The sequence below is a fragment of the Ascaphus truei genome, chromosome 6, assembly GCF_040206685.1.
Source record: "Ascaphus truei isolate aAscTru1 chromosome 6, aAscTru1.hap1, whole genome shotgun sequence".
In the NCBI taxonomy this organism is placed as follows: Eukaryota; Metazoa; Chordata; class Amphibia; order Anura; family Ascaphidae; genus Ascaphus; species Ascaphus truei.
This window is the reverse complement of record NC_134488.1, coordinates 134,616,369-134,644,219: the sequence shown is the minus strand read 5'-3', so window position 1 is coordinate 134,644,219 and position 27,851 is coordinate 134,616,369. Positions and strand designations below refer to the sequence as shown.

At 42.5% G+C, this 27,851-nt stretch overlaps 1 protein-coding gene across 2 annotated transcripts in view; it reads right to left on the bottom strand.

The window, feature by feature from the left end:
- Positions 1–6,665: 6,665 nt before the first annotated feature.
- Positions 6,666–27,851, bottom strand: part of LOC142497944 (phospholipase A2 inhibitor gamma subunit B-like) — a 48,499-nt gene continuing 27,313 nt past the window's right edge. For both annotated transcript variants that reach the window (XM_075606416.1, XM_075606417.1), the window contains 2 exons: positions 11,641–11,793; positions 6,666–7,134 (listed from right to left, as the gene is read on the bottom strand). In XM_075606416.1, the coding sequence (XP_075462531.1) occupies positions 6,968–7,134; positions 11,641–11,793 (320 nt within the window). In that variant the 3' untranslated portion in view covers positions 6,666–6,967. The remainder of the gene's footprint in view (positions 7,135–11,640; positions 11,794–27,851) is intronic.

Genomic DNA, 27,851 nt, shown 5'->3' with positions numbered 1-27,851 from the left:
ATTGAACACAGAATTGAACACAAAGGGGGGTTAAGTACAGGCAACTTTTAATCTCTAAGGAAAGATCCCAGGTCGATATCAATGTTCAGACCTTGTGGTGTGAGTATTTTTAAAGCATGTATCCAATACAGTGGCGGCCGCCTTTAGATTTGTGCTGCTGTAGTGGCGCAATTGTGATAACCGGGGGCAGCTGCAGTATGTTTTTTTTTTGTCTGGAGTGTATTGCAATATTTTAGCGCTCGTAATATTAGCATTTTATTATCGCTGTCTGCAATACTGCAATACCGTCTAAAAACTCAGGGGGACGTTCGCGAGCTGTTGTCTTCGAAGTCTAATACTTTTGCAGTTCAACCTACGCCAGTACACAGTCTGCATGTGCGCGTGCAGTAATTGTAAATATGCATATTTATACATGCATTTGCAGTATTGTATGTCTCATTTGAAAATTGTTGAAACGCATAGGCGTGTGCTGAAAGTATCACATTTCGGCATATACAGCACTCCCCCCTCGCTCGGACACACATTATAATTTACTGCACTGCAGGGAATTTCAACTTCTTATCTTCTCTACAGTGCAGTACACCTCTCCCACACCATTCCTTTGAATGTGTGTCTTTCTGGTTTCAATCACATTCCTGCTTGATAGCTGATGATTACTGCGCATGCGCCTGTAAATTCACCACTGCTTGCTTGCGAAGTTCAAGAGTGAGTGACCAAAAAAAAAAATATATATATATATATATATTTTTTTTTCTCCTCATTTTTTATTTTTATTTTCTTCACAAGCCTGCATAAACCATCTTGATATTACGATATTCAATCTGTGCTGTAGCTTTTGACTGTGACCCTGTGCTTTTGACTGCACATGGATGATTTGTGTGCTTTTTATGTACAGTACTGTATTTGGGGGTGTAGGGATCAAATTAATATGTTATCCTGTCTTTTGAAAATATGCCATTTCTTTGAACTGCAGTACAGCTAATCCTTCATGCAGCTGTACCCTGTACCCCCCTCCCCCCCCCACACACACAAGGCTCGCTCAAGGATTTGAAACTGTTGAGAGAGATCTACACAATATATTGTTCTATTAATATGCAGCAACCAGACCGGAAACTGTGCTTGTCTTTTTTTAATATGAGTAGCCTAAATTGATACATTATTGTAACTTCTTCCTTCAGTCCCAAGGCCAATTTACAATAGACCACTGTGGTATTAAACTAAACACCTGCAAGTTGACACATTACTGAAGTGCATGTGCATTACAATTCATGAATATCTTCCATCTGGCGGATACGCGAAGAATTGCAACCAATTAAATCCGAACTATTATCAATAAACACATCACCCGCGCATCATCCGCGGCTGTGAATGCAACATGAATGCGGTATGAATGCGGTCAGAATGCGGCATGAACGTGGTGAAGTGCGGTGAAGTGCGTGGCATTCGAAAAAAAATCTCGGAAAAATGCGGTGATGTTGGAGAATAAAAGGTGCCGCGGCTGTAAGTCTCTTGCCTTGATATTTTACACCAAAGACCACAGAGATTTCTAGTCAAAAGGAAATAGATCTAAAACCAACCCTTCTAGTACACAATATGTACCGTCAAAAAAACGGAAAGGGTGCAGAAGGGGGAAAAAGAACAGAGAAAACATCAGGCTCAGACAACAAGAGAAAAAATACTTTTAGATCCCTCTCTGAGTAACATCATAAATATCTCTGACACCCCCCTCACCCCACAACAAGTGGTTCTTTTGAACAAGGGCTTAAATTTTGCACCACAAGAGAATTTTGATCTCTTTAACACAATCATAGATCTTCAAAAATATACACGCAAGCTGGCACTGAAAAAACTGTTTTCTAGGAACGGTCAGTTAGTAGGGGATCCAAGTTTGGATGAAATTGAGTCCAGTAATACATCACATAATAAAGAAGTGTGCACTTTTAAGGAACACACCTTCAATACAGACATGCATACACTGTATGAAGAGTGTAACACAGATACCCCTACTGACCCCCCCTTTTTTGGTCACATTGATTCTGGATTAAAAACACGTTCATCTTTTATCCTGAATAGCTCTAAAGGGTCATGTATATCCACTTTTGAATGTCTAGTTGATAGAGATTTAAGACTCCTGGCAAAAGGCTTTACATTTCCAGGATCTAGACATTCAACACACAATCTAAGCCGACAAGAGAAAGTGGATTTAGAGTTATTAAAAAATGATAACTCCATTGTGATAAAAAATGCAGACAAGGGGGGGGTCATCATTGTTCAATCCAGCAGCAAATATAGGAGTGAAGCTATCAGATTACTGAGTGATACAACTTTCTACACCAAGTTAAGAACAGATCCCACTAAGAGGTTCCTTGAAGAACTGGAGACACTCATTGAACTTGGAGATGTTCTACAAGTTCTTAGTAACAAAGAGAGAAAATATTTGAAATGTGAGTTCCGCATCATACCGATATTTCACCATCTCCCAAAGATCCACAAATCACTAGAGAGTCCCCCGGGGCGACCCATTGTCTCTAGTATTGGATCTTTGGGAGATGGTGTCTCCCGCTATGTCGATCACTTCTTGCAGCCCACTGTTCAATCATTACCATCTTTTTTGCAGGACACTACTGCATTACTTAATGAACTTGAGAATATTGTTTGGCAGGAGAGCTACAGGTGGGTCACCATGGATGTCACATCATTATACACACGTGGTTTGTTGTGAAAAGTGAGCGACCCCGTCAGGAATACATCATGTAAATAAAAAACATATAAAACAATAATTGTGCAGTATAATAATATATTGACTTGTTTAAGAATCTTGGCTCTGGGGGAGAACCTACTTACAGCAACAATAAAGAAAATTCGCTTTTGTCTGACTCAGTCAGATAGTAGAGAAATGATGAGGTTTCTTTAAGGTGTACTGATATCCCCACTCGGTCATCACACATGTAGATTAGTGCAGAGATGGTGAGGCTCGAATTCCCATATGATATATGTGGACAGAAAGTAGAAAAACAGGCCGATGGTGTAGGTTGTAAAACAGGATTTATAAATATTAGGATTTTTAGACATGTACTCACACTCTGTACATTTGTGCAGTGCACATAAAGGTATCTTTAGCGCTCGTCGCGCCCGCTGTTGTGTCTCCCCGTTCTCCTCTGTCCCCAGTCGTGCCGCCGGCAATGGCGTCTGACGTCACTTCCCTCTCGCGTCTATCCGCATCCAGGGGCAATGGACTGTGACGCGCTGGGAGAGGAACCGCGGGAGAATCAAACGTCTGGAGTCTTCTCTTCAAAGCAGCTGCAGCTTGTTGAGTTGGCTCTATGCGTTTCGCTGTGGCATACAGCTTCGTCAGGAGCGTCATCATTATACACAATCATTGCACACGAACACGGTCTTAAAGCCATTTATCACTTTTTGGAATTATCTTCTCTATCCACTGCACAAATCACTTTTATTAATGATTCTGTTTGGTTTTTGTTGACTCACAATTATTTTTTATTTGATTCACTTTTTTATCTTCAGACACAAGGCACGGCTATGGGGACGTCATTTGCGCCCTCATATGCCAACCTTTTTATGGGTCTATGGGAGAGCACACACATTTTTGGTGATACCAACACTTTTCGTTCCAATATCATTTTCTACAAACGTTACATTGACTACTTGGTTTTCATTTGGGATGGTGACCTCCACACTTTTCACACCTTTATTGACACTTTAAATAATAATGATTTGAATTTACATTTTACATTTAATACTGATCCTCAAATCATCAATTTCTTAGATGTGACACTCCATGGTGACCCAGACTCTCCAATCTCCACTGACATTTATACTAAACCTCACTCAAGAAATTCATATCTATATGCTAAGAGCTGCCATCCTCGATCCATGATCCGTGGGATACCTAAAGGGCAATTTTTGCGCTATAAAAGATTATGCTCTGATCAAGAAGACTTTCTTCTACACTCTAAAAACTTAAGTCTCAAATTTGCAGATAGAGGTTACTCCAATACAGATATAGAACAGGCCTTTTCCTATGCTGACAGCTCAGATAGATCGATGTTGCTAAAAAAGAAGAGAAATGTATCATCGTCTAAAATTACATTTGATGATAACCCCTTGTTCATAACGAAATTCAGTAGACAGGCACCACAAATTCAACACATTGTATCCAAACACTGGAATGTATTGAAACTTGATCCAGAATTGGAACCATATGTAAGGAAACCCAGATTTGCATTTAGAAGAGCTAACACTCTGGCCACATCACTTTCCAAAAGCCTCTTTCAGTCTCCACGTAAAACACAAATTACCTAAAGGGTTCTTTAAATGTGGATTTTGTAAGTGCTGCCAATATGCAATACCTACTAAAAGAATAGCTACAGTGTCCAAGATGTCCAAATATAGAATTCCAATGTTTATGAACTGTCACACAAGCTACGTGGTGTATGCAATTGTGTGTGGCTGTATGGCCAAATATGTTGGTAGAACAATTCGCCCACTATACATTAGAATATCTGAACATGTCAGACTGATACTCAAAAAAGATCTTTTTCACCCAGTGTCCAAACACTTTACAACATGTGCCAATGGAGGTCTAAAGAACTTTAGATTCTTTGGAATTACCCACATCCCTATACACATTAGAGGGGGAGACCGTCTTAACAGACTAAATAAAATGGAAATGCAATGGATCTTGGGTACAAACAGCGAATGTATTTCAAAGGCATTTACCCCTTTGGTCTCATGTGACATATAGAGACAATTACATTTAATGAATAACCTAGAATTGCCCATTAAGCTATTTTCACAACAGTAATAATACCATAGTGTATACAACTACCTAGCTCTTGGATATACAAATCTAAGGCAGATTACAGAAAGGATATTTGATGCATGAATAATATTCTAGCCAACCTGCTCTGTGATACATATACTATATACAATCAACTAATTACCTAACAGCTGTGTCAAACGGATGTCAAGATATGTCAGTATATTGAACAGTCAATTGTACTTACCTTACTTGACTTGTACATATCAGCCACATGATTATAGGGATTTTTAATAATGTATCTGTGTTTTTAACCTTCTATGTAGAATTAATAAAATTTTATTATTTTTTGATATCCTCGGTGATTCGGGATTACCTGACAGACAAGCAGTATATCACTGCGGGACCACTGTGTCCATTATTATAATATGTGTGACATTTGAGTGCTAACGATAAGGGGTTTCTTTCTGATCAAACCTTTGTTAAACACTGATATTACTGTGCTTATACCCTTTGCAGCACCTGTCATTTACTAAAGATACAAGAAATACATATGGTGACTGCGGTCTCACTCACGTATTTAAAAGAGCTATATATATCCACCTATCCCCCCTCCTTGGTATATCTCCTGACGAAGTCCGTTGAGTAACTGACGAAACACATAGAGTGCGTCATTGCGTTGGAAGCTGCGCAACTGGAGGACTCCTGAGACGTGATCAGCTTTTTCCTGCCTGTTCAATTTTTTTGAACATTGCACCATTTGATTGAGATCTGAGGTTCCTGTTTGCCGGTTCATTTCCTCCTTCAGTGCTCAAAGTACAGTGGCTCATTTACCCCGGTCGCGCTGGGAAATACACCCGCAGAACATCGCGGAGGTGCTCTCCCTGACATATGCGGGCCTTGACGCCGACCGGTAAGGTACTCCCTTTAGCATTTGCATATATCCTGGCTCTCGCTGCTCACAGATACGATGCGTCAAGCTGACAGGCGCGCTACAAGCGTTTTCAACTGATCAGCATTACATCAGGGTGTATTATGGTGAGAGTGTGCCATCCATCTACTTACCGGAACTAATTTTACATTGCATCTATTTGGAGTTTAAAGTTCTTCACCTATTTTACCAAAGGAGGATTTACATGGCATATTAATATACGGGACTCATTACAGACTGATCTTACCTCAGGATTAACCCCTTATTTGCTGCAGCATCCTCTGCTATTCCTTATTATTCCTTTTGTGTTTATTGTTTATGTGCATTTTATTCATTTAGGATTGTCATTTCCACCTTCAGTTCTGTTTTATCATTGACGGATTCTTTATTAAATTGTTACTATATAATATATATCTCAGGAGTGTGCGCTCACAGTTTTTTGCTTTCACATGTGGTTTAGGATTTAGTTAATTCTTGTTGAGCAGCTTTCCGCTGGTTTATGTATTATAGCATACATTTAAATCTCCACATGCATTAGCCTTCATTTTCTATTTTATTTTTTATATTTTACTTACTAAGCGCTGGTTAATTTCTTGTCTATATATATATATATATATATATATATATATATATATATATATAGTCATTGGTATGGCAGTTAGCACTCACGTTTATGTAGAAGGCAGATGCTTATCCCATAGCGTAGAAATAAGCGTGCAGAAACCAGGGGGATCCTGATAACAAATTGAGACAGCACACCGCAGAAGTAGAAAAGAAAGTGTATTAAAAACACCAGGCAGCCTGTATATATATATATATATATATATATATATATATATATATATATATATATATATATATATATATATATATATATATATATATATATATACTGTACAGTATGTCTGAGAAAAAGAGAAACACTATTGACAAGAATGAAACCGTATAGTGTCTGCAGCTAAATCTTTATTAATCAGAAAGTCTGTATGAATTAATCATGAAACATACAGAACAGAAATCGCACTAGAGCAAAGGTTAAGGAAAGGTTACTTCATACATGCATCATATCGCTAAATATGACACAGGTTCAACTTGTGTTAGCAACTAATCGATAAGCAGTTACAGGGTAAAGACAATGTATTTGATTTCCTCAGCCTTATTACACTCCGTTTGTTTACATTTCAATGACTTAGTTCCTTGTAAAACAGGTTAAACATTTGTTACGGTAGTACACTGAAATGTTACATTTTCCGATTCTAAACTGGATGCGGAATAACGGTAGGTTTGGGTACGATTGGCAAAGCCGGAGTACAATCCATTATGTTAAATTTCAGTTCCTTAGTTCCTGGTAACACAGTAAATCCAAGCAGACACCCGCCTGTGGTGACACAGCCTTTGAAAGACATGTTGTGTACTGTTCCATCTGCAAGACAAATGATAGCACATACGTTGTGTTAGCCGCATTACACTCACACCTCACACACAGCACTGTGCTTTTATATTAATATGAAGGTACAGACCATGCAAACACTAACACATTGCTGCTCAGCACTGTCTCTATATTACCAATTACTGTCTGAATTACAGTATATGGAAGTGCTATTTTCCTGTACATTGTTACGTGATAGTCACCCTCCCTCACTACCTTCAGTATACGCTCCCTTCCATGCTATATCTGCACAGAAATGTGGGGCCCAGGTCACAATTCCAGAGGGAATGATTTTTCTGGCATTACTGCTGCACTTTATTACTGAAAATTACAATTATTTACTAATTTATAATACATTATAATAGAGAAAATAATATATAATTACTGCTTCAGCCTTTTCCTTGTTATCTTTACCATATGGGTTACTTCTCTATCTTCATTCTTTGCCTCTGATCTCTTTCCCTTCACCTGTTTGATGATCCCTTTTCCCCAACGTTTGTTTCACCCTGAGATCCATGTTTTCCTTTCCCACCACTCCCTTAATCTCCCCATGTACTTTCTCTATACATCTCCCCATGTACTCTCTCTATACCTCTCCCCATATACTTTCTCTATACCTCTCCCCATATACTCTCTCTATACCTCTCCCCAAGTACTCTCTCTACAGTATCTCTCCCCAAATACTCTCTCTATACTGTACCTCTCCCTGTGTACTCTCTATACCTTTCCCCATGTACTCTCTCTGTACCTCTCCCCATGTACTCTCTCTGTACCTCTCCCCATGTACTCTCTCTGTACCTCTCCCCATGTATTCTCTCTATACCTCTCCCCATGTAGTCTCTCTATATCTCTCCCCATGTACTCTCTCTGTACCTCTCCCTATGTACTCTCTCTGTACCTCTCCCCATATACTCTCTCTGTATCTCTCCCCAAGTACTCTCTCTACAGTATCGCTCCCCAAATACTCTCTCTATACCTCTCCCTGTGTACTCTCTCTATACAGTACCTCTCCCCATGTACAGTACTCTCTCTGTACCACTCCCCATGCACTCTCTCTGTATCTATTATCAAGTACTCTCTCTATATACCTATCCCCAAGTACTCTCTCTATATACATTCTCTTTATACCTCTCCCCATATACTCTCTATACCTCTCCCCTTGTGCTCTCTCTTTATCTCTCCCCATGCACTCTTTCTGTACCTCTCATCAAGAACTCTGTATACCTCGCCCCAATTACTCTCTCTTTATCTCTCCTCATGTACTCTCTATAACTCACCCCATATACTATTTATATACCTCTTTCCAAGTACTCTCTCTATACCTTTCCCCATGTGCTATTTCTATACATCGCCCTGTGTACTCTTTATGCCTCTCCACATATCTCTCCCTATGCCTCTTCCTACAGTAAGTACTCTCTCTACACCTCTTCCCATTCACTCTCTATACCTCTCCCCAAGTACTCTCTCTGCCCCTCTTCCTATACCTCTCCCCAAGTACTCTCTCGGTACCTCTCCCTATACCTCTCTATACCTCTCAACATATATCTCTCTATAGACACATATAACTCTGCCCCTATCACTGTCTCCCACCTGAACCTTCTTTGCATCCAATCTCTTTCACCTTTCTCATCTCTTTCTTTTAGACATGGGACTCTTTAGATCCCATTATACCATGGTCTCTATTAATACTATGAACAAATGATACAGATTGAATTACATTTTAGTACTGAAATTCATATTTTTCTTGCACAATGTTTAAAAAAACATAGTCTCATGCAGTGTGTTGATGCAATCACATTAATATCGCAAGATTTTGTGAAAGCGCTTTTTTAAATCGATGCTAATGTGTGTGTTATTGCTTTATCAAAATTTGAATCACTGCCAAACGTTTTGCCAAACCTCGGAGGGCTAGTAATGTTTCCAAATTAGTAATCTTTCCGCAAAATATCCCCAGGATGTGAGAGGAACGTGGTGTGTGCCCCAATTATAATCTCTGTCTCGGCATTAAGAGAATGTGAGAGGAACATGGTGTGTGCCCCTAATTATAGTCTCTGACTCGGCATTAAGAGAATTTAGTCATGTTAAAAAATGTAGCAAATTAGGAAAACGTCTGAAATTGCAAAGCACATAAACGCCTGAAATCCACGACTGAAACGTGGCTTCTCATCACTAAAAGTGGTCCGGTTTCATGACCAAATCTCTTATATTTACATTATAACAAATATTAATGAAATAAAATGAATGTAGGTTGTTTTTAGGACACTGGTAATTCTTTCAGATACTTTAATAGCTTTTGAGGAGTCAGTTTAACTACTTTTATTTTCATGTACTGTAATATACAGATACAGTCACTAGTATCCGACCACTTGCCTGGGAAAATCTGGTTCAATTTCCCAATAAAATGCAACATTTCTGTGAGATTTCTGCAGTCAGATTAATGGCCCATCAGATTAACACAGCGGGGGTCCCTGCAGTCCCATCCGATCTGATCATATTATATATTGCCTTATCTGATAGAGAATTGCCTTTTAATTAAGTAATAATCCCTTCAGAACAGGGCATTATTGGCTAGTAATGCCCTGTTCTAAGGGGATTATTACTATTATAGGCTAAGTGTAGGCTTATTTCATAAATAATAGACACTTTTGTATAGTTAAATAGATTTATTTTTAGATTAAAATGGTAAATACATGAATCCACCTCTATATACTCTTACACTGCAGATATCTATATCCACACACTGCCGCCCCCTCTGTGTACACACACACACACACACACACACACACACACACACACACACAAATACACACACACAGCAGCTCACACATAAACTGTTGCTACACACATACAAAACAGCACACCACAAACAACACAGTGCCTCTACACACACTGGAGCTCTAGACACACAACACAGCACCTCGTCTACACTCACTACACAGCACCTCTACACACACAGCAGCAGCTCTACACACACAGCAGCTCTACACACACACAAACTCTGCTGCTACACACACATGCTACACCCATAAACACTGCTACTGACACTGACACACACTGGAGCTCTATACACACACACATCAACTCTACACTCACACAAATTGCTGCTACACATACAACAGCACAACACACACACACACACACTGCAGCCACAATAAAAAATGCAGCCACTTACTTAACTTTGCACTCTCCCCCTCAGCTCTACACACACCACAGCACAACACAACACCTCTACACCTCCCTCCCTCCCCCCCACACACAACACTGCACCTCTATACACAACACACTTACTTCTCTCTCCCCCTCCCCCCCACCCCCAAATTCAACGGAATCTGCTCAGAAAATCTCAGTCAGCTCGGGAGGGGGAGGAGTCAAACCGTGGCTGATACTTCCTTACCAATCCCCTGCCCTGTCTCAACGCTTTTACATAATTCAAACCAATCCCCTGCCCTGTCTCAGCTGTTCTGAAAGCTGATTGGCTGGAAATAAAACAGCATTTTGCAAGCTGCTGATATTCAGGGCATTATTGTGGATAATGCCTGGAATTTTAACCAATCAGAGAGCAGGGTTTTCAATAATGCCCTGAATTTTACTGCTTTAGCCTATAATACATAGTAAATCTATTGGAGTCTTTTACTGTACAGGTATATATGTGAGTGGCAGCGGCTCTGGTAAACGTACATACAGTATATAATTGTAATATAATTCTGATGTTTAAATTAGTGCAGTATGTTGATTGTTTTTTTTTTATCATTATTACAGAACTCAGGGACTTTTATTCAAGTAATATTTATATTAATTTTGGTATAGAATACAGAACCAGTCCACAGCTGATAGATAAAGAGATAGATAAAGGGTCCTTGTGACCTGAAACATCACTTGTTCAACATTGTTTCCTGCTGCCCATCTGACGGAATAAATGTGAGTTTTCTATCTTTGAATATACCAGTGCTGTGGGCTGTGTTTGTTTTCTATGTTATTATCTTGGAGGATGGATGGCACTTCCTAGTCTGACGCGCACCGAGATGCTTCTTCTAGCAATTATTATTTTTGTACGTGCCTGTGGTTTTTTATATCATGTAAGAAAGGGATTTTTTCCTACTTCCATTTATATCTTCTGAATCTGTTTTCCATTCTTACAGTATTTGCTGGTAATGTTATATTGAATGGTTATGTACTGTAATATACTCTTCTATAAAGACTCCTTTATAATATACTTGTTTATTAAATTATTCATATATACTCACACTCAGAAGAGCAGAACATATTTTTGGGAAGCGGTGCTGTATATTCAAAATCAGTAACATATTTATATTGCCCTAATGTTAAAATGAATAGGTCCGGGGGATGGGGTGCTGCTGCTCCCCTGTCCCCTTTTTCCATCCTCCACAAATATACTGTATATAATATTTAAATTAAGACCCCATTTATTCGTGAGCATCTCTACTCCGTTGAGAAAATATTTGAGGTCTTTGGTGTGGTCAGTGACTATGGCATCCTTACCTGCCAGCTGTAAAACACCTACGTAGTTCATACATTGTCCTTGATCTTTAATACAGGTCACATTCGTACTGGTCACACATTCCTCTGTACTGTTGCCATTATAACAGGATGGACATTGCAAGAGTATCTCCGGAAATGTATCAATTTGGGAATCTAGAAAGGAATTATAAAAGATAAAAACATAAATTCACGAGTTCTAGTATTATTTTCAGCTCCATAACACAACATAAAAAAATCCAACACCACAGTGAGCATAGGAATAACTTGGCTTCTCAATCATTGGGTGATTTATACAGATGCAGTCTTTACTCTCTAATCAGCTTCCACAGACACTCCCTGAGCAGTCCGTTCGCTCTCTGAGGGGAATGTGTGCCTCTCCGCGTCGTGCTGTCCCTGCTCCATACAAATTTATTTAGTGGTCAGACGGAATTATTATTGGTGTGGTGGCAGTTAAGTGTGTGTCCGGCAGATGGCAATGTGAATGTCTTTTCCTATGGGGGACACTGAATGCTACAGAGCGGTGTGGCTCAATGTCTGAAAGCAGGTGTCTATAAGCCAAGATAAAAAGTATGTACAGTATGTTCCTTTGTTAAGTGTCCTTGTTCTGTGAATACTTTGTCTAATGTCGGTGTTTCACATTTTATTAGAAACCAGATTGTACAGTATTTTACATTCTTCACTTCTGAGTGATGCGTGGGACATGACATGATGGCAGCTACTGTATGTGTGATTACTAATATTGAATATTGTCCCTTTCTTTACAGAACAAGAAGTCAAAGAGCCAGCCAGTTTGAAGAAGAAAAATAAAAGAACATTATAAATGTGGAAGACGAGACTTTGTATTTTTGTATTATTCATTTTTACTTTATTTTCATGTGCAAATAAACATTTCAATCTCTAAAAATACAGTGACATGGGGTGCTATGGTACTGTATCTCTGGGTTGTACCCTGAAGATATGGCCCATGTCACGGGAACATGTACTGGGTATAAATGTATTATTGCTGTGTTCCCCCTGTGAATGTATGTCGCTGTCCCTTTTTAGGGATTGGTATTGTATTGTTTATGGGTTAACTGGGATCGGACCCATTCCCTAAGTAAACTGTTTGGGGTTGTAACTCCAGAACCGCTGAGGCTAGCAACTAGTTTCTGGAACCGTCACACCTTGCTAGAAGGGGCAAACCCAGAGTCTCGAGGGAACACCTTCCTGGTAATCGAAAAATTATTATTTTGCAGGACAGAAACAGTGTTATATCCTTCCCCTGAAATGCAAAAAGCTGCTATATTTCCCTAACTTTGGTTCTGGGGGTCCTTGAAACTCCCCACCAGGGTTCCCCGATATTGGACCCTGGGGGTCAGTAGGACAGCCTATCCCCACGAATCCTAATCCTAATCCTAATCCCAGTATCAAAGGGGATATTGGAAGTCCTAATCCTGCATTCCTAATGAAGAACTAAGTGGCCAGGTGACAACCCTTCCTTGCATACTACACTAATGTCTCTGCTTGCATGTCTAATGAAGCCGGTTGGGGGGCTCATCAAAGGGTGTAATCTAACACTTGTCAAGGCGTCCCCAGTCTACCCAGTCTTGCTTACAGCAGGATCCTGAATGGACTAGCGGAACTAACCCCTTGTCTGTTACAGGGTCACGGTTCCATATGCTTTGGTGCTTCCTGAGCCAAGAAACCAAGCAACCAAAGTCTTTTTGAAGAATTCCTCCAGCCATCAGCTTCTGCTTGTCGCAGAGAGCTGATACCTTTAACCCTTGCACAACTAACCAGTGGAAGTCGGTCCCCGGAATAGTGAGACAGACTATACCGATAATTGCAACAAGACCAAGGACTCTTTTTATCTTTTGTGCGCTATCCTAGCAGCCCCAGGACATTGCTGTACCCCATAACAGACTGTTTCCCCAACCCAGAAACAGAGGGACTATTCCGGCTCTGCCTGGTACCATCTCCTGGTTACCTAATCTTTAGGGAGTAATCCAATCCCTTCCCAGGTTAGAGGTGGGCAACAAATTGGATAATTGTGTGTTTTGTTAACGTTTGTTTGCTTCTATTCTATTGCCCTTGCAAATAAAAATAGGGGCATATGCACTAAGGGTTCATAAAAAAAATCGCCGGGCCATTTATATCGCCGTTTTTGTGAGCGTTGCTATGACGGTATTCAAAAAGTGTCGATTACCTGTGATAGCAAAAATAAATTAAACGGGCGAATAGCCAGCGGTGTGATGATCACCTCTCTGAAAAGGCCTTATCCGGCGATTCCTTTCAGCTGCAGAGAGAGCTGCTCGGAGAGAGCCGCCTCTCCCTGCACAAATCTCGCCCGAAATTAATGTTTTTTAATTTAAAATTTATTACTAGTGTAGATGAGCAAGGGGTCTCCAGAGCTGAACCGCGTTTTCGATTTGCATTTTTTGGATTAAATAGTTTGAAATTTGGCTTATTTGTATGTGTTTTTTATATTGATTAGCGTTTTTAATTAATTAATTCTGTTGTTGGCTCCTTGTTTGAATTGATGTGTTGGCTAGTGGTTTAAGTAATTAATTGGTTTGTTAGTTAAAATTTAAAATTATTTAATTGTTTTGTGGGTTAGTGCATTTATTAATTGAATTTGTTGGCTAGTGCTTTATTTGTTGAATTGTGGTGTTTAGAAGCTTGTTTATGTTTAATTATTGTATATTTTTGGCATTCATGTATTTTTATTAGGGTTACCATTGACTGCTGTAGTGGCATATCATGCCCATATTATATGGGTATGATGTACCACTGTGCTAATCAATGGGTACAGGGTGTTTATAATGGGCCTGGGTGGGTGGTTAGGCCTCCCGGGTGGGTAGATGGGGAGGCTGGGTTAACTCCTTAATTACTAAAGCGGTTATTAACCTCTAAGGTGATTAAGGGGTTAAGGGCCATTATAATGTATTATTTATTGTATTCTTTCTGGCATCAGAGAAAATGGCCCTGCAGTATGCTGATGAGGATGCCCTTCATGATGGCAGCGGTAAGTAGAAAGGTTTATATACTTTATTTTTGCTGGCTGGCTAATGTTTAATTTAATAATGGGCAATTGAGCTATTATCCATATCACAATAATAGTTTTTTGGCCCATTACTGTACCGAATGTGTTGGGGGGGAAGGGGTGTATTTATTGCAATGTACTGTAGTTCAACATTTTGTTTTTTGCAACAGTATTGGCAGTGGTCGACAAATCACCAAAAAATTTACTCACCACACAAAAAAATCTACTCGCCACCTAGTACCAAACGTGTGCTGCTTGGGCCAATAGGAGCTCGCCCCGATGTTAAATCCACTCGCCCGGGGCGAGCAAATGTATAGGTTTGTCGAACACTGAGTATTGGTACCGCAGGCCAGCTATAGTACATACATCTGTGTGATATCGGATCGTGCGCACATGAACGGGGTTAAGTGACGGGTTACATTGCAGTTAGATTTTTAAGACACAATGACTTGCGATCGCCGACTTGCGTTTCTGCGGGTATTGCAGACAACTCTAAATTTCCTTTTTCTGCCCTCTTTCAAATTATGGGCAAACCACGAATAAAGAGGCGGTGCAGCTGCCTTGGAAGACAATGTATGAGCCAGTACTGCAAATGGCCTAGGTAGAAAAATGTATTGTTGGCACATTAAAAACGGTAAGAGAGCACTCTTACACGTTTCGCGTGGCCACACATGCTTTATCAAAGAATTGGGCTAATTCTGGGCTAATTAAGCTGTTCTGTTTGTAAAGAAAACGAAGGTTCAAGTGCTACATATTGCTTATTCACTACATGGACATTTTCCTGGTTAGCATCGGGGTTTATTCCTCTATTCTCCTGCTATTATGTGACATAAGTAAAAAAAGTTTTTAGGTATCAATCAAAAATGTGAAGCAGCACGTTCTGTATGTTTCATTGATTATGTAATGTAGGTTAACAAAATTATTTTTATTACCTTATTTCTTTCATAAGTAGAATGACACAAATAATTTCTATTTATTAACACTAATTATAAATAAAATAAATGCACATAATTGGGTTAAATTCAATTGTATAAATCAGGCGTTTAACTTGACACAATCTGTCAAAAATAAATTCCAAACAATGAAACTATGCATCACATGTGTGATATCCTGTAAGGAACGTTATAGTTACGAGGCACATTGTATGAGGGTTTGTAGTAATTTATAGCACAAAAATGTTGATACACACTGTATGCAATACAGATGAAACACAGCACAGATTCCAGGAATTTGGAGACCTCAGGAGTGCTTCTTTCTTCCTATTCTGGTGGAAATCCTCTGTAGGAGTAAAAGTTTGTTGCTGGTGCTCTGGATGGGTGCATGATGGTGCAGGATGGTGCTCTGCCATTTATAAGGGAAGGACTACGTTTTTTAAGTATGTAGGAATGGGCCAGAAGAAAGGTTATTACCTGGAAACATCGATGTTGTTTGCCTTATTTTTCTGATTGTTCTGTTTTCTCTATATTTATATAGGGTTTTTTTTTTGCTCCTTTCTTTTTCTGTCTGTTTTTTTTGTCTTTTTCCCCTTTTTGTGATTCTTTGTACTGTGTTAGATAATTCTTTTAGTGTATTTTTTTATATTTTTGTACTTATTAGTAAAGATATTTATTCTTAACCCAGGGTCATGTCTAGGGTATGAATGGACCCAGATAGCTTCAACTCAGCCCTCTTTCCAAAGCACATCAAGTCCTGTAATATTTTCTTCACTTTATTAGGAAAGGAGCAGTATATACAGGTACAGTACTTGTGGATGTAATGGTGTTGTGAGAGTGCTTCTCTGTGGATGCCTTGTTGTAAAGGACAGGTGAAAAGGATACAGCCTTGCCAGAAGGAGTGTAACAGAGATAGGTGCTGTACTCACTGTGTCCAGGGTGGAAAAGGAAGTGGGGAGCAAGGGTCACGCTAGAAGTGAGATGGGACAAACTGACTGTCAGCAAGGTAGGGGGGAGGGCAGAATAGCCAATTCTGAGAAGGATCTCAGACGTTGCTATTGCAACTCACAGACCTCATGAACAGAGGCAGGAATAGAAACATTGTATACATCACACAGGCACAGTGTGTGTGTGCAGAGCAAATACACATGCAGCTGAAATCAGGAACTGACAAGCAGAAGCTGCAAAGAAGTGGGGGGTGGGGGAGGGGGTGATCAGAGAAAGCAGAAATGGGTTTACTTGTTCCATGACAATATTACTTTTTAGAAGCATAAAAATAACCTTAAATATTTGGGTGAACTGAAAGGGAATGTGCTTCTATTGTGAGAATAGAATTGAGTATCTATGTGTAGCCAGGTAGCCCCTGGCCAGGGCCACCAACAAGGGGGTTATGCTGAGGTTGGTGTCCCCGGCCCCATGAGTCAGGGGGCCTAGCCGCCCGGACCCTCTGCGTGGTCGTGCCCATTAATATTTTTTTTTTAAATGCAGGGTGGCTGGGGGGCAACCGGTGGCAGGTCTCTCTGACGGCAGCGCCAGAAGTCAGCTGGGCTAAGCGTGAGCAGTCTCAGCGTGGGACAGACAGACAGTTGCCTGCAGCGGGGCTGGCGGCAACTGCTGTGTCCTGCCATCGGGCCCACCCCAACCACTGCCCCACCACATTACGCTATACCCCACAGCCACTGGCCTCTCCCCATAGGACCGCAACCACCCCTGTAGTACTGCAACCCCACGCAGCCACCACCCCCTCCCCCCTGCAGCCACTGTCACCCTTGCAGCAATGGCCCTCCCACAGTTACCAGGCCACCCCTGCACCCACAGCCCCCCTGCAGTCACCAGTCCCTCCCCCTGCAGCAACACCCCCCCCCATCCCCACCCCCCGCAAAATATGTCCCTTTGCAGCTACCGGCACGCCGCCCCCCTGCAGCCATCGGCATACCACCCCCCATAGCAATGGCCTCCCTCGCAGCCACCAGCCTCTCACAGCCACCAGTCCTGACCTGAGACCAACCCCAAGGTAAGTATGATTTGTATATGTATTGGGGTGTACTTTATATATTTATTGGGGGTTGGGGTATATTTTTTATATTTATTGGGGGGGTCGGTTACTTTTTATATGTACTGTATTGAGGAGATGGGGGTATTTTTATATGTATTGGGGGTATTTTTATATGTTTTGGGAGGACGTGGGGGTATTTTTTATATGTATTTGGGAGGGGCTATATTTTTATATGTATTGGGAGGGTCTGGCATATTTTAGCATTGTGTCCAGTATTTTTGGACACGCTACCTGGCAACCCTAGCTGCCACCCCCCACCCCCAAGTGCCCCCCCAGTCCCCATAACCCCCAGCCAATGCCCCCGCCCCCCAGTAGCAGCCACTGCCCCCCCTGTAGCAGCCACTGGCCCTCCGTCCCTCCCTAAGCACAGTCCCACCGGCCATCCGGCAGCCACCGTCCCCCGCAGCAATGGCTCCCCTGTAGCAACGGCCCCCGCTTCGCAGCCACTAGCCCTCCCTAAGAAACCGGCCGACCACCTATCTTGCAGCCATCGGCGCTCCCACTGCAACCAGCCAATCCTCATCCCACAGCCACCGACCACCCCGCAGCCACCGGGTCTAACCTGAGACCATCCACAAGGTAAATATAATTTTTATTTGTATTGGATTTGTCCTGGGCCGCATGATTTCTATTGGCGGCCCTTGCTACAAAAATCCCATTGCCCTAGGTGCTGTCTGTTTAGTATCATCCAGCAGTTGTAGGGTTACGTCTCATGCACATGGGCCTTATGTGAGATGGCTAACCAGAGAGACACTACAGTAAGTAACCAAGTGCAGGTGCAGGAGCCTGGCAGTCACATGTAAGGGGGTGGGCTGACTAGGCCTGTGATGTTAGCTGGGCCTCCCCAGATATTGGGGGAGAGGTATTAACCTCTCCCCAAGTATAAAGGGTGAAAGTCCCCTCCCTGGTGCTGACTGTTGTCTCCCCACTGGGGGAAGAGGATTCTGTTCTATCTGTCCAGCCCTAGCCTAGGGGCTGGTGTTCTGCCTTACCCCTTAGGGGATCAGGTTGGTTAGTGTTCCAGTACATACTCTGTGTGACTGAGGGCAGAGAGTAGCCAGGGCTCTGGCTGCTCTGCCTTTCCCCTTAAGAGAGAAGGGAAGATGTTGAGATTATCCTAAGTGTCTCAAGCCCTTGGGGGACTGGATACACCCTAGGGAAGATACCCCTGTGTCCAGAATGCCTTACGAGGAGAAGGACTATGGGGGCTATGCACTAAGCACTGATAAGTAGTCTTAAGAGCGCAAAGTGCTCTTAGAACGTGATGTTCCGCCGAGCGCTATTCACGAAGCCACACAAACAGGCACTTTGCGATCCAAAACTGACTTTTTCCTGACATTTTTTCAAAGTCCAACTTTGTTTGTACGATCAGCTGTTTGCGCTGAATCCTGCCCTTCTGCGGGATTCACTAAGATACGCAAACTGATCGTACGTGAAAGTAGCGCTGAGTAAAGCTCACCAGCTTGAGGCTGGTGATAAAAAAAGCAGGACTTAGAAAAAATTCTTTGTCTACCTTTTTGCATGCGCAACACCCATACAACAGGCCAGCCATTGTCCCCGGCTGACCCCGCTGGGGTCCGCGTGTCCCCGGCTCACCAAGCGGTGGTACCTGCGGGCCTGCAGTACCAATGTTGCGCCTCCAAAAATAATAAACAATATTTATAACTAAATACACCCCCCTAACACATACAATACAGTAATGGTAAAAATTACTATTATCCACATATGGATAATAATGCATTTGCCCATTTTAAAGACATATAACTTTCAATAAATACAGTAAAAACATATTACACTTACCTTTTACAGGCACCCACGATGAAGGCCGTCTTCATCCTCCTTCATCCTGCCCATGTCCCTCCGGTGCTGCAAAAAATACACAAGAATAAAAACAGCCAATGTAATGTTCCCTAACCCCTTAATCACCTTAGCGGTTTTTAACCGCTACAGTCATTAAGGGGTTAACCCACCCTCACCCACCACTCGGGAGGCCTACATACCCTGCCCCACTAACCCCCCACCCCGTGAGTCCTAACCACCCTCACCCAATACCCAGCCGGGAGGCCTACCCACATACCCTTGGGGCCAATAACCCCTCCCCCCACCCCCAGTACCCACAATAAAAACAATACACAGCCCCGCAATAAACATCATTATATTTATTAAATACATAACCCACCCCCTGTCCCCCCCCACCCATAAATACATGATTTATTATTTTACATACAGGGTTAATACCCCAGACCCACAGGAGTCCCCGGTGGGCCTGATGGGTCAAGAGGGTGTGTAGGCCTCCCGAGTGGTGGGTGAGGGTGTGTTAACCCCTTAATGACTGTAGCGGTTAATAACCGCCAAGGTGATTAAGGGGTTAAGGGACATTACATTGGCTGTTTTTATTCTTGTGTATGGTTTGCAGCACCAGAGAAACATGGGCAGGATGAAGATGAGGATGAAGATGGCCTTCATCGTGGGTGCCTGTAAAAGGTAAGTGTAATTTATATTGACTGTATTTATTGTAATTTATATGTATTTAAAATGGGCAAATGCATTATTATCCATATGTGGATAATAGTAATTTTGCCCATTACAGTACTGTATGTGCTAGGGGGCACAGGGGTTGGGTGTGTTGTATATTGCTATGTTTATTGTGGGCAATTGTCCCCAATAAACATGCTATTGTTCCTTAACCCCTTCATTACCTTAGCGGATAGTCGCTAAGGTAATGAAGCTGCTTTAATGTATTTTTATTAATAGTGTGCGGAAGCAGGGGGTCTCCTGAGCTGAACCGCATTGATTTGTGCCTCAGGGACCCCATGCTTCCCGAGTTACATCGGTGCCGGTGTCTCTGCCATCTTTATAGAGCCCACGTCGCGTCTTGGACGCTATAAAGATGGCAGCGACATTGGCCTCCGATGCCCCATACTGGGGCCTGTAACTCGGGAAGCAGGGGGTCTCTGAGGCAGAAATCAATGCGGTTCAGCTCAGGAGACCCCCTGCTTCTGCACACTATTATTAAAATGTATATTAATGCTGCTTCATTACCATAGCAGATAGCCGCTACGATAAGGAATTATTGTTTATTGTTATGTGTGTTTTGACAGTAGTGTAGATATGTAGGGGGTCTCCAGAGCTGAACCGTATTGTTTTCAGCCTCAGGGACCCCCTACTTCAGGAGATACAGGCCCCTTTATGGGGTGCCGTTATCCCCTGCAGAATGTAAAAGTGCAGGGGTTACAGGCACCCCATAACGTGGCCTGTATCTCCTAAAGTAGGGGGTCCTCGGACCTGAAACCAATGCGGTTCAGCTCCGGAGACCCACTATTCATGTACACTGTTATTAAAATGTTTTTATTTAGTGTACGATCGCTTGTAATAGCCTTGCATGGAGATGGCAAATCTCCATGCAAATATTACATGCTGCTTTTTTTCCTATCAGCTAGCGTACGGGAAGTTTCAGTGCGCTAGCAGGGGGAAAAAACCTTGCACGCACGATAAGCCAGTTTGGGGCACGTCCGATAGAAAATGGGCTGAGGGCTTTAGTGAATCGCGCCGCCGGCTTCATTTTTTATCGGACTTGCTAATTTTTTCAGGCCAGCGCGAAACCACAGAGCTTAGTGCATAGCCCCCTATGTATGCTGTAAGAATGTATCTGTGCTGTGAGACCCCAAATAAAGACAAGTTGCATTGTTGCTGGTACTCCAGAGTGCTTCTTGCTAGAAAGAAAGTTCCTGTAGGGATGAATCTCTGCCCCTGGCAGAGCCCTGCAGGATGGAGGTGCTGCACCAACCTGAGGAAAAGACCCCTGCACCCCAAGCTCCCTAACATCGCTGAGACTCAGCCTCCTGGGAGCCTACAGGTTAGCACCAAAACACCTGCAACATACAAATCTCCCTTAGGAGGGGAAAGGGTGTTACATTTGTATAGCAAGGTCCCCAAAGAGTCTTTCCGGTGGCGTCAGAGGCACGACGCCACCATCTTTGTTATGTACGCACGGGCGCGGAGACTCACGCATGCGCAGGCACGATGCGGCAGCCAATATAGTGAGCGCGAAGGGGCAGAGATGGCGCTCCGTAGTGCAGGGATTCCCCAAGGTCGCACAGGCGCAGTAAAGATAGCGCACGCGGTCTCAATGTTAAAGAGGTCCTGAGTGGACTACAATTCCCAGCAGCCTCTGGGGACTGCCCTTTCACCCACATCACATGCAGCTAGCCAGCAAATATGGTTTGCAGCTTCTCCTGTTGGAGAATGATACAATGTTGTAGGGACCCCACTAGTCAGTTGGAGCTGGGAGAAGGAAGGGGGAGGAAGTGTGTAAGGAGCAAGTGGCTACTTACACTAGGCCAGGTTACCCCCAGGCCCCTGTTATGCCCCACTACCCACTAGGTTAGTGGGTAAGTTCATAGGGAAGGCCCCTTAGGTAGGAACACTGCCCTTAGGTGAGTGTAAGTCTAGTCAGTGACACAGCTGCAGTGCTGTGTGCTCTGACAAGAAGAGACAGTGTTGTGTGCAGTGCAGCAAGAGTAGTTGCTTTGGCTGTGTCAGGGAAAGGCCCCTCATAGGAAGAAGGGGGGGTTGCTTTCAAGTTATACAGTGTGTGTAATATCCCCAGTGCCAGTTGCACGTGGGGAGCTGCCAGAGTCTGGGATCAGACTGAATCTACAGTAAGATATCTTCTGCATGCAGGGGCTAGGGTAGAGGTATATCCCCAGGGCCCAGTTAGTCCCCCGAGACACTAGAGGATACTGTATGTTATAGGGACTGCCTTAAAGCAGGGACTCCATAACCATACTCAGAGAGAGAGAGGAATGCTGCATGACAGTGCCTGACTGTCAGTACAGTGTGTAGCAGGAGGAGTGCCTGACTCTATAGCAGAGACTGTGGTAAAGGATCCTTCCGGCTGGGGATCCCTCCCCTGTGGAGTCAGCGTGTGTATCCATTCCTGCAGAGAGCAGCGCAGTGCAGCGTGGGATCACTGTGCGGTGTTGCTGAGTTCCAAGGATTATCCTGATCAGGAGCAGTGATCAGGGAGGTAGTATAAAAGTGCACCACCGGGCCCCAACACAGGGAAGCGCTATCCCTCACACTCACATTCACCTTATTGTTGTGGACACTCAAGGGATAAAGCACATCATTATCAAAGAGACTGAGGGTGATGTGATGATGGACATGTGGGTGAGGGGATGGTATGCAGTCAGGGTGATGCAATGTTATTCCTATAATGTTATGCAAAGAGAGTTTCATTGAAGTTATCGTTGATGCTCAGTAAATACTGTTTATTCACATTGTGTGTATTTACTGTATGGTTCTTCTGGTGAGGGCACACTCCCACCACGTTGGGATCCCTCATCACCGGTATGGGGCATCGGAGGCATTTGTTGCCGCCATTTTTATAGCGTCCAAGACACGATGTGGGCTCTATAAAGATGACGGTGACACTGGCACCGATGCCCCAAACTGGGGCTTGTAACTTGGGAAGCAGGGGGTCCCTGAGGCAGAAATCAATGCGGTTCAGCTCAGGGGACCCCCTTCTCCCACACACTATTAATAAAAATACATTAAAGCAGCTTCATTACCTTAGCAGCCCATTTAAAATACATATAAATCACTATAAATACCTGGTGCTGGGCTACTGTGAGGTCTACGGACACCCGTCAGGCCCACCGGGGACTCCCGTGGGCCTGGGGTATTAACCCTGAATGTACAATAATAAATCATGTATTTATAGAGGGGCACAGGGGGTGGGCTATGTATTTAATAAATATAATGATGTTTATTGTGGGGCTGTGTATTATTTTTATTGTGGGTACTGGGGAAGGGGTATTGGCCCCAAGGGTATGGGGCAGGCCTCCGGCCTGGATAGTGGGTGAGGGTATTTAGGCGTCCCGAGTGGTGGGTGAGGGTGGGTTAAAGCCTTAATGACTGTAGCGGTTAATGACCGCTACGGTGATTAAGGGGTTAGGGGACATTACATTGGCTATTTTGATTGTTTTGTTTGTTTTGCAGCACCGGAGGGGCATGGGCAGGATGAAGATGAGGATGAAGATGAGGATGAAGACGGCCTTCATCGTGGGTGCCTGGAAATGGTAAGTGTAATATGTATTTACTGTATTTATTGTAATTATATGTTTTTTAAATGGGCAAATGCATTATTATCCATATGTGTATAGTAGTAATTTTGCCCATTACTGTATTGTATGTGTTATGAGGCGGGGGGAGGGGGGTGTATTTAGTTATAAATATTGTTTATTTTTTTGGAGGCGCAACAACGTGGGAAGTCTTTCCCTATTCTGATTGGTTCAAGTACCATGTGACAGGCTTTCAATGACGTCACATCCTTTTTCCCCCCAAGCCTCTGTCACATGGTACTAGAGCCAATCAGAGTAGGGATGGAGTTCCCACGCTCTGATTGGCTACCATACCATGTGAGGGCGGCCATGTGTCTTTTCATGACGTTATCTTAAAGGCAATTGAAGCAAAGCCATTCTGATTGGCTGTGCTGTCATTGCCTTTAAGTGACGTCATCATTTTTTTTTTGTCGGCCAAAACACATGGTTTTCATGGCCCAATCAGGACCGTGGGAACCATGACGAAAAATGTGACGTCATAGGCCTTTAAAAGCCTATGTCGTCTCATTTTGAAGCCAGACGCCGCGGAGGAAGGACCTCCGGGCAAGAAAAAGACCAGGGCGTGGCCGCAGATGGGGAGAAGACCCCGCCCCGCCCCGCTGGAAGGAGATAGAAGAAAGAAGAATACAGATGAAGATGGACTACAAATAGAAGACCCGTGGATTGATTTGGATTTTTAGATTAATGTTTATTATTTTATGGTTATTTATTTTATGGGTTCCTGATCATGGATTGGTTCGTGAGTAAGCTGCGCAACGGGAGTCAGTGGGGCCAAGTAATGGTAAGTGAACTAAAGAAATGTATTTTATTTAACTTGTTAATTTTTTCAAAAGGTTTTTTAACATGTGTATTTTTTTTTTTTGTGGTATATCATTTCTTGCCACTGTATGTATGTATGTATATATGTCTAGAGAGATATATACATACAGGGTAAGAAATGGTGTTGTTTTAAAAGCTTGATTTGATGTGTTTTAAATTAATTTGTCTATGCTGCTATGCTTTATTGTGAGATTAAAGTATTTTAAAATTAGATAGATGTATTCCATGGTATTGTATTGTGTGTTGCCTTGGTTTTAAAGGTTGTATTCTGGTCGGTACTGTATTTTTTCACAGGCTAAATTGTTCTGCTCCAGGCGTGAAATAGTTAATTTTTTCATTGTTCTTGATGGAGTGTGAATTGTTTAGGGATGTAAATAATGATTGTTAATTGATTTTTGTTTACTTCGTTGATTCATTTGCAGAATGTATATGGTGCATAGATTTTATGCATCATATATATTGGAATGTGAGGTTTTTCATTGGTTTGTGATGATATAGATTGTGAGATCAGTTAGGATTTTTAAAGGAAATTGATTTTAATGTAGTGTGTCTGTATGGAGAAGTGTTTGGTTGTAGGACAGTATGCTTTTGATAACCCTTCTACATTTATTTGTATATTGGTTCATCATGTGTGTGTATATACTGTGTGTATATATATATATATATATATATATATATATATATATATATATATATATATATATATATATATATATATATATACTGAAAATATATATATACTGTATATATACAGTATCTCTCTCTCTCTCTCTCTCTCTCTCTCTCTCTCTCTCTCTCTCTCTCTCTCTGTATATATATACAGTATATATATGAAGCCACTGTACAAATTCATGGGTGAAGGATGGGTATCGGGCCTGTGTGGCTTAACCCCTTAATCACCTTTACGGTTATTATCTGATAAGGTGTTTAAGGGGTTAATTGATATCTGAATGTACTTGCAATGTATTGGCTTTGTATTGGCAATGTATTTTGTGGACAAGACAAGGATGTTGCTGGCCATGGACACTTCGTATTGATGAGGTCAGTAGTACTTTTTTTATTTGTATATGCTAGTTAATGTTTTTAATAATGGGCAATTAATCTATTATCCATATCTGGATAATAGTTATTTTGCATATTATTGTACTGTAGGTGTTGGGGGGGAGGGTGTATGTATTAAATGTACAGGCCAGGTTTATTTTTTTTACATTCAGGGTTGGTTCCGTGGTTCTGCGTGGGACCTCTGGAGACCACCTGTGGTATCTTCGGGTATCCCAAGAGTATCAGGCTGGTGGTTCCACGGGTGACACATGCGGGGATGATGATGTGTGGTCCCACTTCTGTGGGGGCACTGCCGACCCTTAGTCTGCGGGGATGACGATGTGTGGTCCCACTTCTGTGGGGGCACCGCCGACACGTAGGTGCGGGGATTATGATGTGTGGTCCCACTTCTGTGGGGGCACCGCGGACCCGTAGTGAGCACCCGTGAGTTCCCCAGACCCCCGAGGGAACCACCCGAGGCCCCGCAGACACCTGTGGGTCTGACCCTGGGCTCCCAGACATCCTTGGGCCTACCGTGGGGACCCAATTGTGGCCCACGGTGACCCAAGGAGACCACCTGGGGGCCATGGTGCTGGCACGATCCACCAGCAGGCCTCCAGAACCTGTGTAAAAAGGGCTGCTGGTTAACTGTAGGTCTGTCCAGGTGCCCTGCCAGCCCACCGGGGACTCGCGTGGGGCTGCTTTATGAACCCTGTATGTAAAAGAATAAATCTTGTATTTATGGGGGGGGGGCATAAATATAATGCTGTTTATTGTGGGTCATTGTACTGTTTTTATTGTGGGTACTGGGGGGGGGGTGTTTCCCCAACGGTATGTGGGTAGGCCTCCCTTGTGGGTACTAACTGGGTGGTTAGGCCTCACGGGGGGGGGGGGGTTAGAGTGGGAGGGTATGTAGGCATCCCGAGTGGTGGGTGAGGGTGGGTTAACCCCTTAATGACTGTAGCGGTTAATAACCGCTATGGTGATTAAGGGGTTAGGGGACATTACTTTGGTTGTTTTAATTTTTGTGTCTGTTTTGCAGAAGCGGAGGGGCCATGGCCAGGATGGGGGGGGGTAACGGTATGTGGGTAGGGGTTGAGGGTGGTTAGACCTCACAGTATGCACATTGGGTCCCCCCCCTCCCCACATTTACATACACTGCACTCCCAGCAATACAGGCAGGGAGGGAGATTTAACAGAAACATTAGGGGGAGGGGGCTTTACACAGACCACAGTCAAGGAGGTGGGGTTATAACCCACTCCCCCTCCCCACATTTACATACACTGCACTCACAGCATTACAGGCAGGGAGGGAAATTTAACAGAAACATTAGGGGGGAGGGGGCTTTAAATCTCTCTGCCTTCAGTGTAATCTGTTTAAAGCCCCCTCCCCCCTAATGTTTCTGTTAAATCTCTCTGCCTTCAGTGTAATCTGTTTAACAGAAACATTAGGGGGGAGGGGGCTTTAAACAGATTACACTGAAGTCAGGGAGATACAGGGGATGTACTGTACTGTATGTTGTTTATTGCAATGCTTCAATGTGTGTATAATGTATAATGTTTTTTACAATTAGATACTGTAGATGTAATCCTTGGTATTGTAAGGGTTAGCTTTGGTTTTAAATTGTGTTTTCTGGTTGGTACTTACAGTATACTGTATATTGATTTTTGTTTACTTGATTGGTTAAAATAGTTGACGTGTTTGTATTTGCTGGTACAGTAGCTTGCAATGATATTGTTAACATTCATTTGCAGAATGTATATGGTGCATAGATTTTATGCATCATTTATACAATGTAAATGCAATGTACTGTGTGGATTGGAATGTTATGTTTTATATTATAAGATCAGTTAGGATTATTAAATGGATTATTATTATTGTCTGTATAGAGAAGCGTTATTTGTAGGACAGTATGATTTTGATAACCATTCTACATGTATTTGTATATTGGTTCAACATGTGTGTGTATATACTGTGTGTATATATATATATGTATATATATATATATATGTATATGTATATATATATGCAAATATAACTGTATGCTCATCTGCATGTCTTAGGCAGGTCTGCAACCCCGCCTTTCCCCATTATCACCCAGCATACAGCACTTCCACTGCAGCAAGATATATATATATATATATATATATATATATATATACACAGTATATACTGTATATGTATAGGGATTGTTATTATATATATATACTGTAGA